General features: G+C 34.9%; 2 protein-coding genes across 2 annotated transcripts; both read right to left on the bottom strand.

Moving 5' to 3' along the window:
* Positions 1–2,528: 2,528 nt before the first annotated feature.
* LOC132558239 (G2/M phase-specific E3 ubiquitin-protein ligase-like) lies at positions 2,529–11,900 on the bottom strand. The gene is made up of 8 exons (XM_060222781.1): positions 11,815–11,900; positions 11,375–11,437; positions 9,684–9,800; positions 7,138–7,589; positions 6,710–6,789; positions 6,251–6,428; positions 5,618–5,797; positions 2,529–2,980 (listed from the first exon to the last, which is right to left on the bottom strand). Exons 3-8 carry the CDS (start codon positions 9,767–9,769, stop codon positions 2,694–2,696), a joined length of 1,263 nt encoding a protein of 420 aa, XP_060078764.1. The 5' UTR covers positions 9,770–9,800; positions 11,375–11,437; positions 11,815–11,900; the 3' UTR covers positions 2,529–2,693.
* LOC132558238 (uncharacterized) lies at positions 9,780–14,674 on the bottom strand. Its single transcript, XM_060222779.1, has 5 exons — positions 14,584–14,674; positions 13,390–13,684; positions 12,697–13,020; positions 11,815–11,931; positions 9,780–9,800 (listed from the first exon to the last, which is right to left on the bottom strand). The coding sequence occupies exons 2-5, from the start codon at positions 13,675–13,677 to the stop codon at positions 9,780–9,782; spliced, it is 750 nt and encodes a 249-aa protein (XP_060078762.1). The 5' UTR covers positions 13,678–13,684; positions 14,584–14,674.
* Positions 14,675–14,970: the final 296 nt, after the last annotated feature.

Here is a 14,970-nt window from a genome sequence, read left to right as displayed (position 1 = left end):
TCAGATAAGGGAGGAGAGTATGCTAAGGTTGCTGAATACATGTTCAGCAGGAAGGGTACAGCTGAAAAGCCATTCATTGCTGGGCGTAGTGTACATAATCAAAGGTATTCCATTTGTTTTATTCAATCATTTCAATTATGTGAAGAAATAGAATTACAGAATTAAACTCATAAAACAAACCTGACATTCTTTTAAGACATAATTGTGAAAGGGGCATTACTGCGTTTGAAGTGATTTTAGGTCCCCAAAATAAAAGTAAACAGGAAATTAGTATTTTTCCCCCCAACGTAGTAAAAGTTATTAACTTAACATAAATACAACAGTTTTACTCTCAAGGTAACCCAATGTTTTTAGAGTAATAAATCTCAAAAATCTATAATTCAACCTGAATTATCACCTAATTACCACAAAGACAGGTGCTATTTGTGTACAGTATGCTAATTTCGTGATAGTTGTAAACAGTAAGAAAAGCTCTCAAGGTGTGAATTTCATAAACAGAAATCAAGCTTTTATCTAATGTCCGAAAGCAGGAATGCCCCATTAATTCATCAAAGCCAAGGGTTCATATTACTTAATGGGATCTGTCTTTCCATGTCATTAAAGGCTTGGTAGTTATATCGGACCCTTTTCCAAACTAAACGACAGTGTTGACGCTCTTCAAAAGGGAGATCATGTGATATAGATTAATACAGACAATGATTTTCTAATAAGTTCTGAATTTCACAAGGATAATGTATGATGTAAATATTCCACCTATATAGAAACTGATTAAAACATGAAAGTTTGTTGTATTATTGTCTTATCTCTCAGGTTGCTAAAATTTAATATGATTCTTTTTGTGTATGCTCCAGGATAGAACGTCTTTGGCGCGAGTTATGGGCTGGGTGTACCATGACATTCTACAATCTCTTCTACTATCTTGAAGACCTAGGCATTCTGCATCCAGACAATGACCTTCACATCCAAATTCTTCATTTGGTGTATCTGCCTCTTATTCAAAGTCACCTGGATACGTTTAGAGCCACTTTACAGACACGACCTCTAAGAACAGAAAAAAAACGAACACCAATGCAACTTTGGATTAGTGGCCATCGTAATGTCATTTTTTATCCAGAAACTGAGGTATATATTGTGGAATAACAGTCTGTATAAAAAGGTTCAATAAATTTTCCATAGATGACAATTCAAAATGTGCACATTCTACTTATCCCTCCATAATCATATACAATTTTGAGCTTGATCTGATATATAAAGATGGCAGCAGGCACCATCTTGAATTTTGACAGTTTATTGAAAATTATTACAACTATTTCTCGGTACATGTTGGATTCATTTCTCAACTTTTTTCGTCATACCAGTAAATAACACTGGTTTTCACAGTTATATGATTTATTTTTGGGCTGATTGCAGAAACAAATTAGCTTCCAGGCAATGTTTTGTTCTAACACCTAAATAAATTTGAGAAGGGCTGATGCTGTACCCGGCATCAACATTTGGTAAAAATCAGTTTTGAAATAACTGCAAATGCTGCATCAACTAAATTTGCATGGCTGGTGTGTTAACACCTTTCCTGTTCCAGCGGCTGGATCTGACCCACATTTTCTGCATCACTGACCCAGTTTTGGACTTAAATTATTTTCAGCTGTAGCTTAAGTTAGTTCTAAAGTGCTGCATCAACAAAAGTTACATGGTTGATGTTTGGAATGATATTAAGCACAGGATATAATCCAGAGGTCATATATATTGCATTTACTGCAAAGTTGTATAAATTTTGTTATGGCCTTGTGAAGTATACTTGTTTGTAACCATACTTGAAGTTACCTAACTAAAGGTCAAGTAAGGATCAGATTTGGTAACTTTAATTCTGTTGACATTATTAATGAAAATGTTTGATATTAAACAAGAAGTCAACTGACCAAATCAGGATCAGATTATGAAGCGAATCTTGTCAGAATTAAACAACAATACATTAGGTACAGCAAAATCCAAATTTACATGATTTTAAGAATGTTTTATTGCAAAGGATGTGTTATGGTAGCTGTATCATACCCACATTTTGTACTTGATTGACCCAGCATGTTTTATTCCAATGCAGTGTAGACTTGCTCGAAGATCAGAAGAAAAATCATGGCAAACAGACAAGTGTATCAGAGATCTTGGAGCTCTTAGTTTTATTAAACTCATTAATTGAAGTGACGGCTTTTGTTACTAAATTGAGTACATTACACATGCAAGTAAAATGTAGATGTCTTATTCGAGAACAATTCACTTTAGTTTTACACTTGTTTTTTATCATCATAGGTTGGTATTCAAACATATGGCATTGATTGGGATGGACCAGCTAACACACAGCCTTCTTTGGAAATTCCAGAAACCCTTCCATTGTCTGATGCAACGCTTTCTTGTTTGGAGAACATATTACACAGAGACAGCTCCAATTTCAAGGTGGACATTTACGAAGAAGTCTTAACTGCTGTACAAAATGATAACAGAAGATAATTTCTGTACAAAATGATAACAGAAGATAATTTCACTATCATTTTGAATGAAATTCATCAATTTCTATGAAGGATGGGTGGACAATTTCTCCTTGCATGACAATTTCAACTTGCATTAGGTGAACTTTAAACTTGAAATGAGTCTTCAAATATGTTATCATTGTCTCTTATCATTGTCTCTTCAAAGCAAAAATTTCATGCAATCCCAAAACCATATGCACCGACAATAACATTTTGAAGAACCTCTTGGAATGTGCAATCATTTTGTAGTTCTTCCGTCTTTGAAAATGTAATTGATGGTGCACATGTATTGACCGTCGGCAAATTTGAAGATTTGTGATCAAATTGAATACTTCCAGAGTTCATGCTTGTCAGAAGTTTTGGGCAACCCAACAGTGCCTGACAAAGGTGGCCCATGTTTAGTTCCACAATGTCTTCTACACCTGTATCCATGGACAGCCATGGTGTAGAAATTCTCCCCTCTGAAATGATCATAGTAAAATCATACATCAATGCTGTTTCTTATTTTGAATTGTAATAAACATTATAAGAAAAAAAATATTATCCTTTTTATAAACAAGATGCCAAGAGACCTAACAGTCATCCAAGTAAAATTTATGAAGGACACTAACATGAATGCAAGATCCTAGGTAAGCATTACATAACTCAGGTCAGGCCCTTCTGAGTATACATATACAAGGATTAGTTTTATAAATCTTGTTGAAAATCCACGCGCTGGTGTAATAGGAAGCATAATAGAAAAATACCACTCTCACACCCCAGCATGAGCTAGTGATCTCTTGCTCTCCATGCAAACATCCTAGATCCAGACTAGAGGGAAATTCACACCAGCAAAAGCTGGTAAGGTGACCTATACTTTTAACCTTTTAAACTAGTTTCAGAGATGTATTTATAACTGCCTCACTCACTTAGGGAATAACTCCTTTCTTGATTATAGTTTCTGATTCCCACCACAGGCCGATTTAAAATTATAACAGGTATGCGAGCAGAAAATAATTGCATATATTACATTACACAGTACTGTCATAAAATAATCACTCCTTTTAACAAGAGGCCCAGAGGGCCTGTATCGCTCACCTGGCAGGCAGGCATTTTTTTCGGATCAGTTTCAAAAGGCAATATGCCTAAATAGATGTGAAAGGGAACTTACATATAAAATTTGAAAGATCAAGTTATTACCTGATGAGAAATAGTTATAAAAACTTTTGCTCTAACAAAATCAAAGATGGCAACCAGTTGGCCATATTTTGGAGGGATTAGTTCCAAAAGCAATATGGGTAAGTAGGCATGAAGGGGAACCTACATATGAAAATTGAGAATGATCCTTGCAAAAGAAGTAGGATTTTGAAAATGAAGCCCATGGGGTTGGGCCAGACCCAGGGGCCGATTGCTACATCCTGATTGTGTTCATCTCTTTATGCCCAACAAGACTATATATGGTTATGGGGTGGGGATCTCAAAGGTTTCAGAAATTTTATGAATATTGCCAAATTGACCCCTTTGACCCCGCCCCTCAGGGCCCTGGCGGGTGAGCCCCATCATTTGTATGAATTTGAGTCCCTGCCACCTAGGATTGCTTGTGAAGAAAAATGAATATTATGCTACGCTTAGTTTCAGAGAAGAAGTTTATTTTATGAATATTGCTAAATTGACACCTTTTGGCCCCGCCCCTCAGGCCCCTGGGGGGCCAGCCCCATCATTTGTATAAATCTGAGTCCCTGCCACCCAGGGATGCTCTCTACCAAATTTGGTGGAAATTCAACTAGTGATTTTGGAGAAGAAGTTGATTGTTGACGGCTGGAAGGACGGCCAGACGACGACAGACGCCACGGTATGGCATACGCTCACCTTGGTCCTTCGGACCAGGTGAGCTAATAAAGAGTGAATACACCAGAATATTAATTTTGTTGATTGTGTGCAGTGGGCCAGATGCCATAATGTGTGTAGTACAGCATGATCTATCTCAACATATCTAAAGAAAAAAAAACTTGAATGAAGCTTTCATGAGGAAACAACTATCTCGGAGACATATAGTATGTCTTTCATATTGCTTGTTACAGGAAGGATGATATACCGGTACAACCAGATGTCTGATTTTGTGAGCAAAAACTTATTTTTCCTCTTTAATATCAACCAAGAACACACAGCATTTTCTGTCCATTACCAGATATTTTTCAGTGAAGAGATAAACAGCTTGACTTTTATATTTACCAGGTAACTCATAACTTTGATGTATTTATTGTGTCTTTTCATCTTATTCCAATCGTCTTCAATTCATTATTTCAGGAATTACTTATCTATGAAGAAATTTGACCTTGACTTCTGATCATGCACTTGCTCATTTCATTCTGATGAAGTTTACCTCGTATTTCCCAACAAAATATTTACCAGTTATAAGAGGTAAAATTTGAATCCGTTGACTCTGACCTGTGATCAAGCATGTCCTCATTGATTCTGGTCACCTTTGCTTGTATGTTTACCAGGAAAGATTCGACCTTGAATTCTGAACTTGTAAGCTGGACCTATAGCCAGGTTACTTGGTATCTCATTCTGGTTTTGGTCAACTTTGCTGCATAATGTTCTAACAAAATATCTATCAGATGAAATATTTTATAAAACTCTATTTTTAGTAACAGCTACATTCAGCTGAAGATAACTGTGCAGTGAACAAAACCTGTGTGTAGCAAAATTATTTTTCAAGTTGTTTTTAAAGATGTTTTTTATAGCTCAAAGGTTAAGGCCCGGACAAGATAGTACCAGAACAACTGCACTTATTTGACCTCTGACCTTAAGGTCAAGATCACAGTGAACTAATTTCCATGATTGTACAATGTCTGGATAATACAATTATGTTTAAAGCTTCATCCAGAAATTTTCAATGGTTTGAAAGTTACAACACAACCAGTACTAAAACAAGCCATAATGAACAGAATGCCATTCAAGTGGTTGATTAGGAAAATAAAGACAGTTGGTTGTACTGTTAAATAGTACACTCCTCCATCCTGAGATGTGAATTACACAAGATACAGTGCGCTAATCTGCCCACATGAAAATGTAATGTGCATTTGATTGGAGTCTAGAAGTATTGTTGAGCTTACTTTCAATATTTTTCAGATATTTGCCCCAGTTATACACAATCATCTCTTCCTTTTCCTCTGTAACTGATGAATAAACCGGTTTGAAGAAATCTGCAGTGGGATAGGAACTTTCGTTAAAGAAAAGACAAGCATCCTTTGGGTGTTCCTGAAGCTTCTGCAGTATTCCATGTAGTTTGAGCCCTGAAATGTGAAACTGTGCATATGAAAAATTTCCACCCACAGCTAAGAACTGGTCAAAATGACATGTTGCAATGCCTTCACCAAGCAAGTATTTCATTTCAGAGTACTAAATATTATATATGTCACAAGTAAGGTTTGGAATGTAGAGTTCATATATTTATTTCAATAGGAGTCAAAAGACTCATTGGCTCCATTTTCTATAGTTTCCAAACAAACGAATGATGGCTGCTTAATAAATTTAGAATAGTCTTATTATACACTGACTACAATTAAAATCACCAATAACAAATTTATTTACATACATGTATAGAAAATCTGTTTTTTTTTCTTACACTGCAGATTACCTGCCAGGCAATAACAAAGTTTATTAATTAGGTATTCTAATATTGATGATAACTGGTTTGATGCTTTAATGCAAGACATGAAGGGAGAAACTGAGGTAGTGGTAAATACCTTCCATAAACTGATTTATTGAAGCCATTGGTCGATAGAGCAGGTAGAAAGCCTTCAAAGCCTTAATTGTCTCATCTTTATTGTCCAAAGTTAGAATTTTGGTGTATCCGGTGGCTTCAAACATGGAGATGTGCTCATTATAGACATTTCCAATTGTCTCCAGAGTGGCCTCACCAATCTAGGAAATTAAAAAAAAAAAAAGAAATTACAAAGAGCATATTTACTCAGAATAGGAAATCAGGAAAGGTTTCAGCCAGTTAAAAAAACAATATGAAACTTGGAAACTATTATTTAATCTTGCTTTCAGAACATCAACTTGCAGGTTGAAATATGTGATTGCTACTGAGCTCTTTATCACCACTACAGCTACTATTGCCCACTTTTTGAACACATCTGTCCTACTGCTTAACTGAAATTGACTACTGATAACAATAAGCAATAGTTGATCTTACTACTGACCATTACTAACACTGCTAGAAGACTCATGGTGGCAATACATGACTGTTGCTGACTAGTAAATGACCGATTGCTCACCACATCTGTTAATTGCTTTATCTCAACAGGACTAGTTTCTCCTGACCACTACTTATTGGTGACATTTCATTGATAAGTCATATCACATTGCAATCAAGTGACTCGAGACATGTGAGCTTCTTGTTATAAATGTTTTTTCTGGACTTTAACATTACGTCCATCTTTCCAGATTGTTTACAGTAATTATGCAATCATTATTTTACAGCAGCAATCACTTAGCATAAGTCACTTTCATAATCCTTTTGCATAAATGAAAACCATCCTGCTCATTTGTATATTGTTAAAGGTATATAATGTGTAGTGTCTTTAAAGCTTAATTCAAGAATTTCTTATTAAGATGTATATCTTCTCACCTCTTTTATAGCACTGACAACATCTCTGAATTTCCTTTATTTTCACCATGGAAAAGTCAGCCTCTTGTTTCAATAGCATGTAATTTGTTACATGCTGATTTAAGCATCTTGGTCCTGGATGACCACTTACTATAGCTTTTGCCACAGCTTTCCCAATTAAGCAATACTGCTTCTTGACAAGAAGCTGAGGATTCACACTGAAAGTATTTTCTTCAAATACTTTTGATGTCTTAAAGAGCAATGAGAAGAATTCTCGTGAAAGACCTCCAGCATCTATCCCTTCTTCTCCTAAAAACTGAATACTTATGGGTTTATTCCAATCATCTTCATCACCGTCCTCCAGTTGTTCCAATGCAGTTTCTTCAAATAATCTCCGAACAACCTTAACTGACCATGGCTTTTCATGACGTTTCAACTCTTGTGCTATTTTAGAGAGCTGGTCTGGTAAATTCCTTTAAACAAATATTAAGTTAACTATATATAATAATGAAAAACAATGGGATGTCAAAATGCTATTGTTCTCGGTGCACTGTATTCAGTGTAATTTGAAATTAGAATTCTCAACTTCTGAGATACACGTAAACTAACTATATCTACAAAGTCCATACATCAGCATTCCCTTGCTGTTTTCATTTAACATGTTCTTACTTCAAATGAGGTTCAATATATCAAGATATCTATATTTGCTTGGTAATACTATTATGAAACTAGAAATTGTTGGCCAACAATTTGACGCGCTTTTCATCCACATAGGCCCCCTGACATTCAGGCTTTCTTTACACCTATAAAGCCTTGATTTCACCTTACTGAAATTGGTTTGTTACCCTAACTTCAGAAACAGAGAAACTGTAAAATACAAATTTGGTCGCCTCCTACTATATTCCATTAGTGGCAGAAGGTATAATTCTTACACCCCACCTGCAGGTTATAAGGTCTTAAAATATTTCGTCCCCTACCAAAAACCGGAAGTTGAAATTTTAGGCAGTTTTTTTCTGATGGCAATCAAAAGGAAGTTTCAACTGAAGGATTATAACCCATTTTCATTACTGTGTGCCTTTCAGAAATTGGAAAATTGTCATTTAACGATTTTTAGTTAATTGACCACTGTGACCTTGAAAATGGGTCAAGGTCATTTATATTATCAAACTTTGTTACCAGTTACATAACCTTCCTATCTGTTGAATATCAAGCCTTTAGGCCTTTCCAAACTTGAGAAGAAGTTTCTCAAAGTTTGGTACCCTAAATGACACTCTTCAACATTCTTCCCTACCAATGACCGGAAGTTGAAATTTTAGCGCATTTTTTTCTTACGACAATCCATAGGAAGTGTCCTCAGAAGGTTTATCATCAATTTTCAACACTCTATGTCTTTTAGAAATTGAGAAATTGTCATGTAACGATTTTTAGTTAATTGACCCCTGTGACCTTGAAAGTGGGTCAAGGTCATTTATATTATCAAACTTGATAACCAGTTATTACAGGATCTTACCTGTGAAATATTGAGCCTCTACGCTTTCTAGAATTTGAGAAGAAGTTTTTCAAAGTTTGGGACCCCAAAATAGCACTTTTCAACTTTGACCCCTACCGAAAACCGGAAGTACACATTTTACACAAATAATGTCAAGTCAGATATGATCTATTTCTTATTCTACATAACATATCCAAAGATAAATTCAATACCTTCTGCCGTTATGGAGATATTGACGTTAGGGCTTATATCGGAAATGACGTCATAGCGGCCATTTTGTTTTTCCGATGAACTTGTAAATATCATCAAACGGTAGAGGACATCTGGGGAAACTTTTTCAATAACATTTAGATCAATTTTGATACAGAACGAGTTTTTCCAATTTGTCGGCATTTTCAAAAGATCAAAGGAAATTTTCAAAATGGCCTAAAACGGAAGTGGTAAATGTTAGAGAAGAATTGAAAACACTTAATTCATCAGAAGGACCTTCTGCATCGACCTGTAGAAAAAAATTTCAAGAAAAATCAAACTTGAAAAAAAAAATTATTTTGTTAAATTTTAAAAACTTTATCCCATAGCGAGCTTTTTAATTAGACATATTTTGAATTAACATGGCATGGAAAAAAGTTAGATATAGAAATGTTCTACAAATAATATTATTACACAAACTCTGTATAATTTACGGTTTTCGAGATATGGCCGTTTTAAAGTTTTTAATTTGTGACGTCATGGCTGCATATTGGATTTTTGACCTACTTGAAAAATCTGATTGCACACCTTCAAATACGTACCTACAATATACTTAAAAGCCCTAATAAAACCACTTGAGAGCATTATCAAGTACAAAATCACTACTGATGGTTCCCTTCTGTGATGTCATAATGACATCACAACTGTAGACTTGATGTTCTCTCAATCTACTAGTTTTTGGATGTTCCTTCAAATGAATACACACAACCTGAAAACAGTATTTAATTAACCTAAAACAGAGATCGTTGAACTTGGAATAAAGAATCCTATACATGAAAGAGATCATTTCTGAAATTCAGAACATTCTGCACACCAATAGGACACTTACAAATTGGGGTCTTTTCCAACTCCACAACTTGATGCATGTACTGGTAGAATATCTACAGGAAATTGCTCTCTACAAACAGGACACATCCCAGATTTCTCACTTTCCAGCAAGACTGACCTGTAAAATGAGTTGTGGAAATGTCCTCATGAATCTCTATGGCACCACTAATGTAACATACATATCTATTACAAAATGTACAGGTTTTCTTATTTAATGGTCTTCATTTTTAAGGGTTCAATAGGTAATTTTTACCAATAATCACTGTCTGAATGACATTAAAACATGTACATTGAATTAGTGGTTATCAACAACAATGGAAACAAAAAACAAGAAGACACGGTCATCAAGATCTCCTGTGCATGGATATAGTTTTCAAATACACCACATTACACTATTACAGTGTAACATACTTTTGAAATTTACTAATACAAATGCACTAATAGTTTCCCACATATGGAATGTCTAATTCTTCATATTTGGATTATTTATCATAGAAGCAGGAAATGTTTACTGCCATGTTTAGCATCTGCAACATGCATAAGTTATGCATTCACTTAGTAGTCTGCAATAAGGTACATGCTCAGATAAATGTGTTGATATGTCAATCCAAAGTAATGATACAGACCAACCCATTACCCCATGCTCTGTAATAACAACGACCTCACTCCCTTTCAGGACCACTGTTGAACAAGTTTGTCTACGTGTACATGTGTATCATTACTGTGATTACACTGTCTAATCTTCCTGTGCTTATTGATAGTAAAAATGGTGGAAATTTTGAATATTTAAATAAAAATAATTTTCTATTTGTTTAAGCATATTTATAAGAACACCGATAGAATCAGTGCAAGTGGTGTCACTTATTTACCCACACCTTGATACAATTTTCTCTTCCAGTAAATTTAAATACCACACTGACCTAAGTTTGACAGACATTTCCTTTAGACATATGTCAGCTGATTTACATGCAAAATGTAAAAACATTAAAAAACTCAACTAAAAGTTTGTTAATACTAGGAGAAATCATCTATAATGTACAATTGTAACCCTTGTAAACATTTGCTTGGCTTAAGATTCTCTCCTTACATACCATCATAAAACAACCTGACAAGCAGACTCTTTTCTAATGGATATTGTCAATATCAGTATCTGGGATATATTTTTGCCATTTATCTGCAAATTGTCTCCATTCTTTTTTAATCAGCCTTCACATATGAAATGATTTCTCCTCACAATCAACAATTCTTAGAATGTATACAACCAGTCAAAACAACACAAAATATGAGAGGGATTCTTCAAATCCTATCAGCTACATACTTTAGCAGCTTACATAATTTTGAATTCTAATGACTGCGTAGAACAATATTTGAGAAACTTCAAATTAAACATATCAAACATTTAAACTTAAAAGTTACTTTTGTTCATCTCTTGGGTACTGTCCTCCCCTCTCCGTCTCCTAATACACATGATAGACAAAAACATGTAATTATCAGTATATCACCACATGCATTGTAACAGAGATCAGGATAGCCAATCAAATCAACACATGCATGCATAAAATATCCATTCTTACCAACTCTCACACAGGAACCTGGTTAAACTCACCAATGACATTATGAAACTAACAGCAGTTTATTTCAAAATAACACACAAACTGGTGCAGACCTAGCATCACATCTACATATACTTACACATGTATAATGGCATACAGGCATTTGGTTTTTCCTCCTCTTTACCTTTGGAACATCTTCTTCCTAAACATTTATATAAAAATTACTACTAGTTAAAGTACTCGTCATTTCTGACATAATTTTCTGTATAATATGCTTTATATACTTCTTGCAGCAAGGTTTACATAGCAAGTCTTACTTATCATCATCATGATCAATGGCTATAGTCATATCATAAAATAGTTTAATGTAATATGCTGTAAACAGTTGAATAAATCACTTTTTAACTAAATTGTGATATTTGAACCACAAAACAATCTGCAAGGCCTAAGTTGTCATATTCTATGCCTATGTATTTTATGAACACTGACAACAGATGTTATTATGTCAAATATGCCCCCCTGAAACTATTAAATTTGTATTAGAAAAAACCATAAACTTACACAAAATGTAACATTTACCTCACTTGAGATGGATTGTGAACACATTTTTATGTGGTCTCTCAGCTGTGATAAGGGAATCGCAGTTTTACATTCCATACATTCTTCATACACTGTTTCAGAGGTTCCATCGATGCCCTAAATTTATAAATAAGAAATGCAGAAATTACTGATTTTCTCAATAATACTTAGTTTGATTTATTTTTGCTTTAGTTCCCATTAACAGCCAGGGTCATTCAGGGATGTGCCAGGTTTGGGTAGTGCAGGAAAGCCAGTTTCCGGAGAAAAAACAACGACCTGCTGACTGCCCCATGTAGGTCTCAAACCTGCCTCTCAGAGGTGGAGGATAAGTGATTAAGCAGGTCAGACGCCTTAACCACTCGGCCACAACGACCCCCTCTCAGTAATACAAATAATAAACAGGATTTCAACCAAATTGCACATTGTCTGCACTCATTTAATTTGAATTTTTATTAGATAACAGTATTACTTTGAATGATATTGGTAAACTTGGCAAGAAGGTTTATCATACATCATATAAAATTATGCAGCTCCATTTATAAAGCTAATTTTTTTAATGATTTTTTGATCTAGGAAGTAGAGGGTGTCCTAGTCAAATTCCGAAAATTGGGTAAGAGATCTGATCTGATGGCAATATGCTGACTGTGTTAACCATAATAGCATAAAAAGCAATAAGTAAAATGGCATTGATATATATGGTAATTATAAAAAGATATTAGAATTAAGCATTCACTAAAACAGATGTTCTGGTATTGACAGGGAATACCTGTGTGGATAAATAGTTGAATTAGAAGCTGTAAATTGTCACTCAATTGTATCCATTCTGTAAACTAGTGTGTCATTAATTTATTAATATACAAAATTAGATACAATTTTACATACCTTGTCATTGAAGTCATGTTTAACAAGTTCCAAATCCTTCTGGATTGGGCGAATATAGCAAACTGCTTGGCCAAGGTTGCTTTCGTTGGCAAAAAAGTTGGCATTGTAGCCATTTTTGGGGATTTGAAGCTTTTCCAGAAACACTCTGCTCCCCACTGTTGATTGAAGAAGTTCATATTCACCACATTTTTCCAATGCAGGGAAGCTCTCTTCAATCCTTTGTTTGAATAACAATGGGTCATCATTTTTTTGAAATGTAATTTTTTTCTCCCCAAACCCTAATTTGTACAATTTGTGTTTTTCTTCTCTGGTTGGCACTGTTTCCTGAAATAATATGAAATAATTCATACATTCCCATACTTAGGCTTAATTTAATGCTTATATGAAAACAATAACTAAATAAGTCCTACTATAGACAGAATTTATTGTTGGAATTGTTGGTTTGACATTACTCACTCCTGCATGCACATCTCTGGGTAAGGCCGTTCACCATAAAACATTTATTAATTATGAAATTAAGTTGTGGGTATTATCATAATTAATTGAAAAATAGAAAAACGATGTGGTACTGGTAAATAGTTAAGAAACTTTTACGTATGCCTAAGACATTAGTGCACAAGCTATGTTGTATTATTAGCACACACAGCAAAGATAGACCTCATATTCAAGACAAAACAATGCAATGTTGCCTACCTGACAAGTACTTTGTAAAATGCAGTAACGGTGGGTCCAGTAAGACACGGCTAATACACCTGTACCCGTTTGACCTCTCCGTTTTGCACCTCGCATGACAGATGATCCTCTGTTGTATGGGGAAAATACATTTCTTACCGCAGCTTGAACTGACATCTCACATGCACCTGAGTTTGTTTGTGGAGTAACGTTAGTTCTTCTCTCACTGCTTGGTGTCTCTGGTGCAGTATTCATCAATGCAGATGCTGCTTGTCGAAGCAGTTCAGCCGCACGCAACTGATTGGACATTTTTGTTCTGAAATTATGAAGAAAAATGTTAAGAATATTATATTTCCCTATGAATAACTACTTTAAATCTCCTACTTTGGTAAAGTTAGAAAAAATTGACCTGAGACCTATATAACACATAAATGTCTTTTATGCATCATTGAATTTATTCCTTTTATAATGTTCATAAATCTTGTATTTTCTGCGAAAGAAAAAAAAACACATTTCGGAGGTGGAAAAATTCTCATTATTACACCAACGACTATTAGGCTACACAACTTTATCTTTTTTTTTCCAAGAGTCATTTGATGATGACATGTATCTCCACTCTCCAGTATCACATATGCATGTCACTGTGTGGAAAGAATTCATTCCACTGACTATATATATTCATTTATCTTCCTCCTCCTTATATATAGTAGTTATTATATGATACAATACATGGGGTCACAGTGACTATAAACCTGTAAGATATAACTAAACAACCAACCAATGTATCCTACGTACGTGTAAAACCTTCACGTGTCACTGTGACGTACGTCTCTGGGTAGGGCTAAGCTGGTTATACTGTACATTACGGTCGGAGATATTACGCGTGTAATGTACATGGTCAATGAATTGGCGTTTTGATCTGCAGCTGTTAGTTGAGTCCTGTACCTGAATTACTAGTAGCTATATGTTGTATGTCAAAATGTGTGACGATCGACCCGCGTCTTTACCTCTGAGCCAAAATGATGATCATAAAGTGAGACTTTATCCTGGCCTCGCTATAACTTTATGCCCAACCACGGGATGAAATATTGTCAACATATACAACAAAGTATCATGTACTTAATTTAAATCTTTGTACATGTATATCTTCTGAGGTAAGGCTAATTCTCTACGATTATTGAGTTTTTAAGAAATTGATATCGACAAAATACTCACCTGATGTCAAAGTGGCCCTCCTCTTACTCTAGATTTGGCGCTATTAGTTTCGTAAAAGGGGAGAAATCCTTTTTTGTTCTTGCATTGCTCAGCGCCATCTATCGATAAAAACACGCAGCGTTCCAACTAGCTTTCGTCTTCGTGCTTTGTGGTTCATAATATGCGTCGTCCTAAATGCAGTGCGTTACTAACAAACACCAACAAGAAGAATGCAATAGGCAACCAGCATGTACAAATGTAATAATAAACCAGGAAACAAGATGAACGAGGATGAAAAGATGATGGAATAGAATTCAGGATGACAAAATGAACATGTAATGAAGTGACACAGAAGTACAAATGTAAACATGAATATGTGAGGAAGACGAATTGGAATGTAAGAAAGAT

Source organism: Ylistrum balloti, unplaced genomic scaffold (genome assembly GCF_031769215.1).
Source record: "Ylistrum balloti isolate Yb309-2 unplaced genomic scaffold, AGI_CSIRO_Ybal_v1 Utg370772, whole genome shotgun sequence".
NCBI classification, from domain to species: domain Eukaryota; kingdom Metazoa; phylum Mollusca; class Bivalvia; order Pectinida; family Pectinidae; genus Ylistrum; species Ylistrum balloti.
The sequence above is the reverse complement of the archived record's forward strand: the minus strand, read 5'-3'. Positions and strand labels throughout refer to the sequence as shown.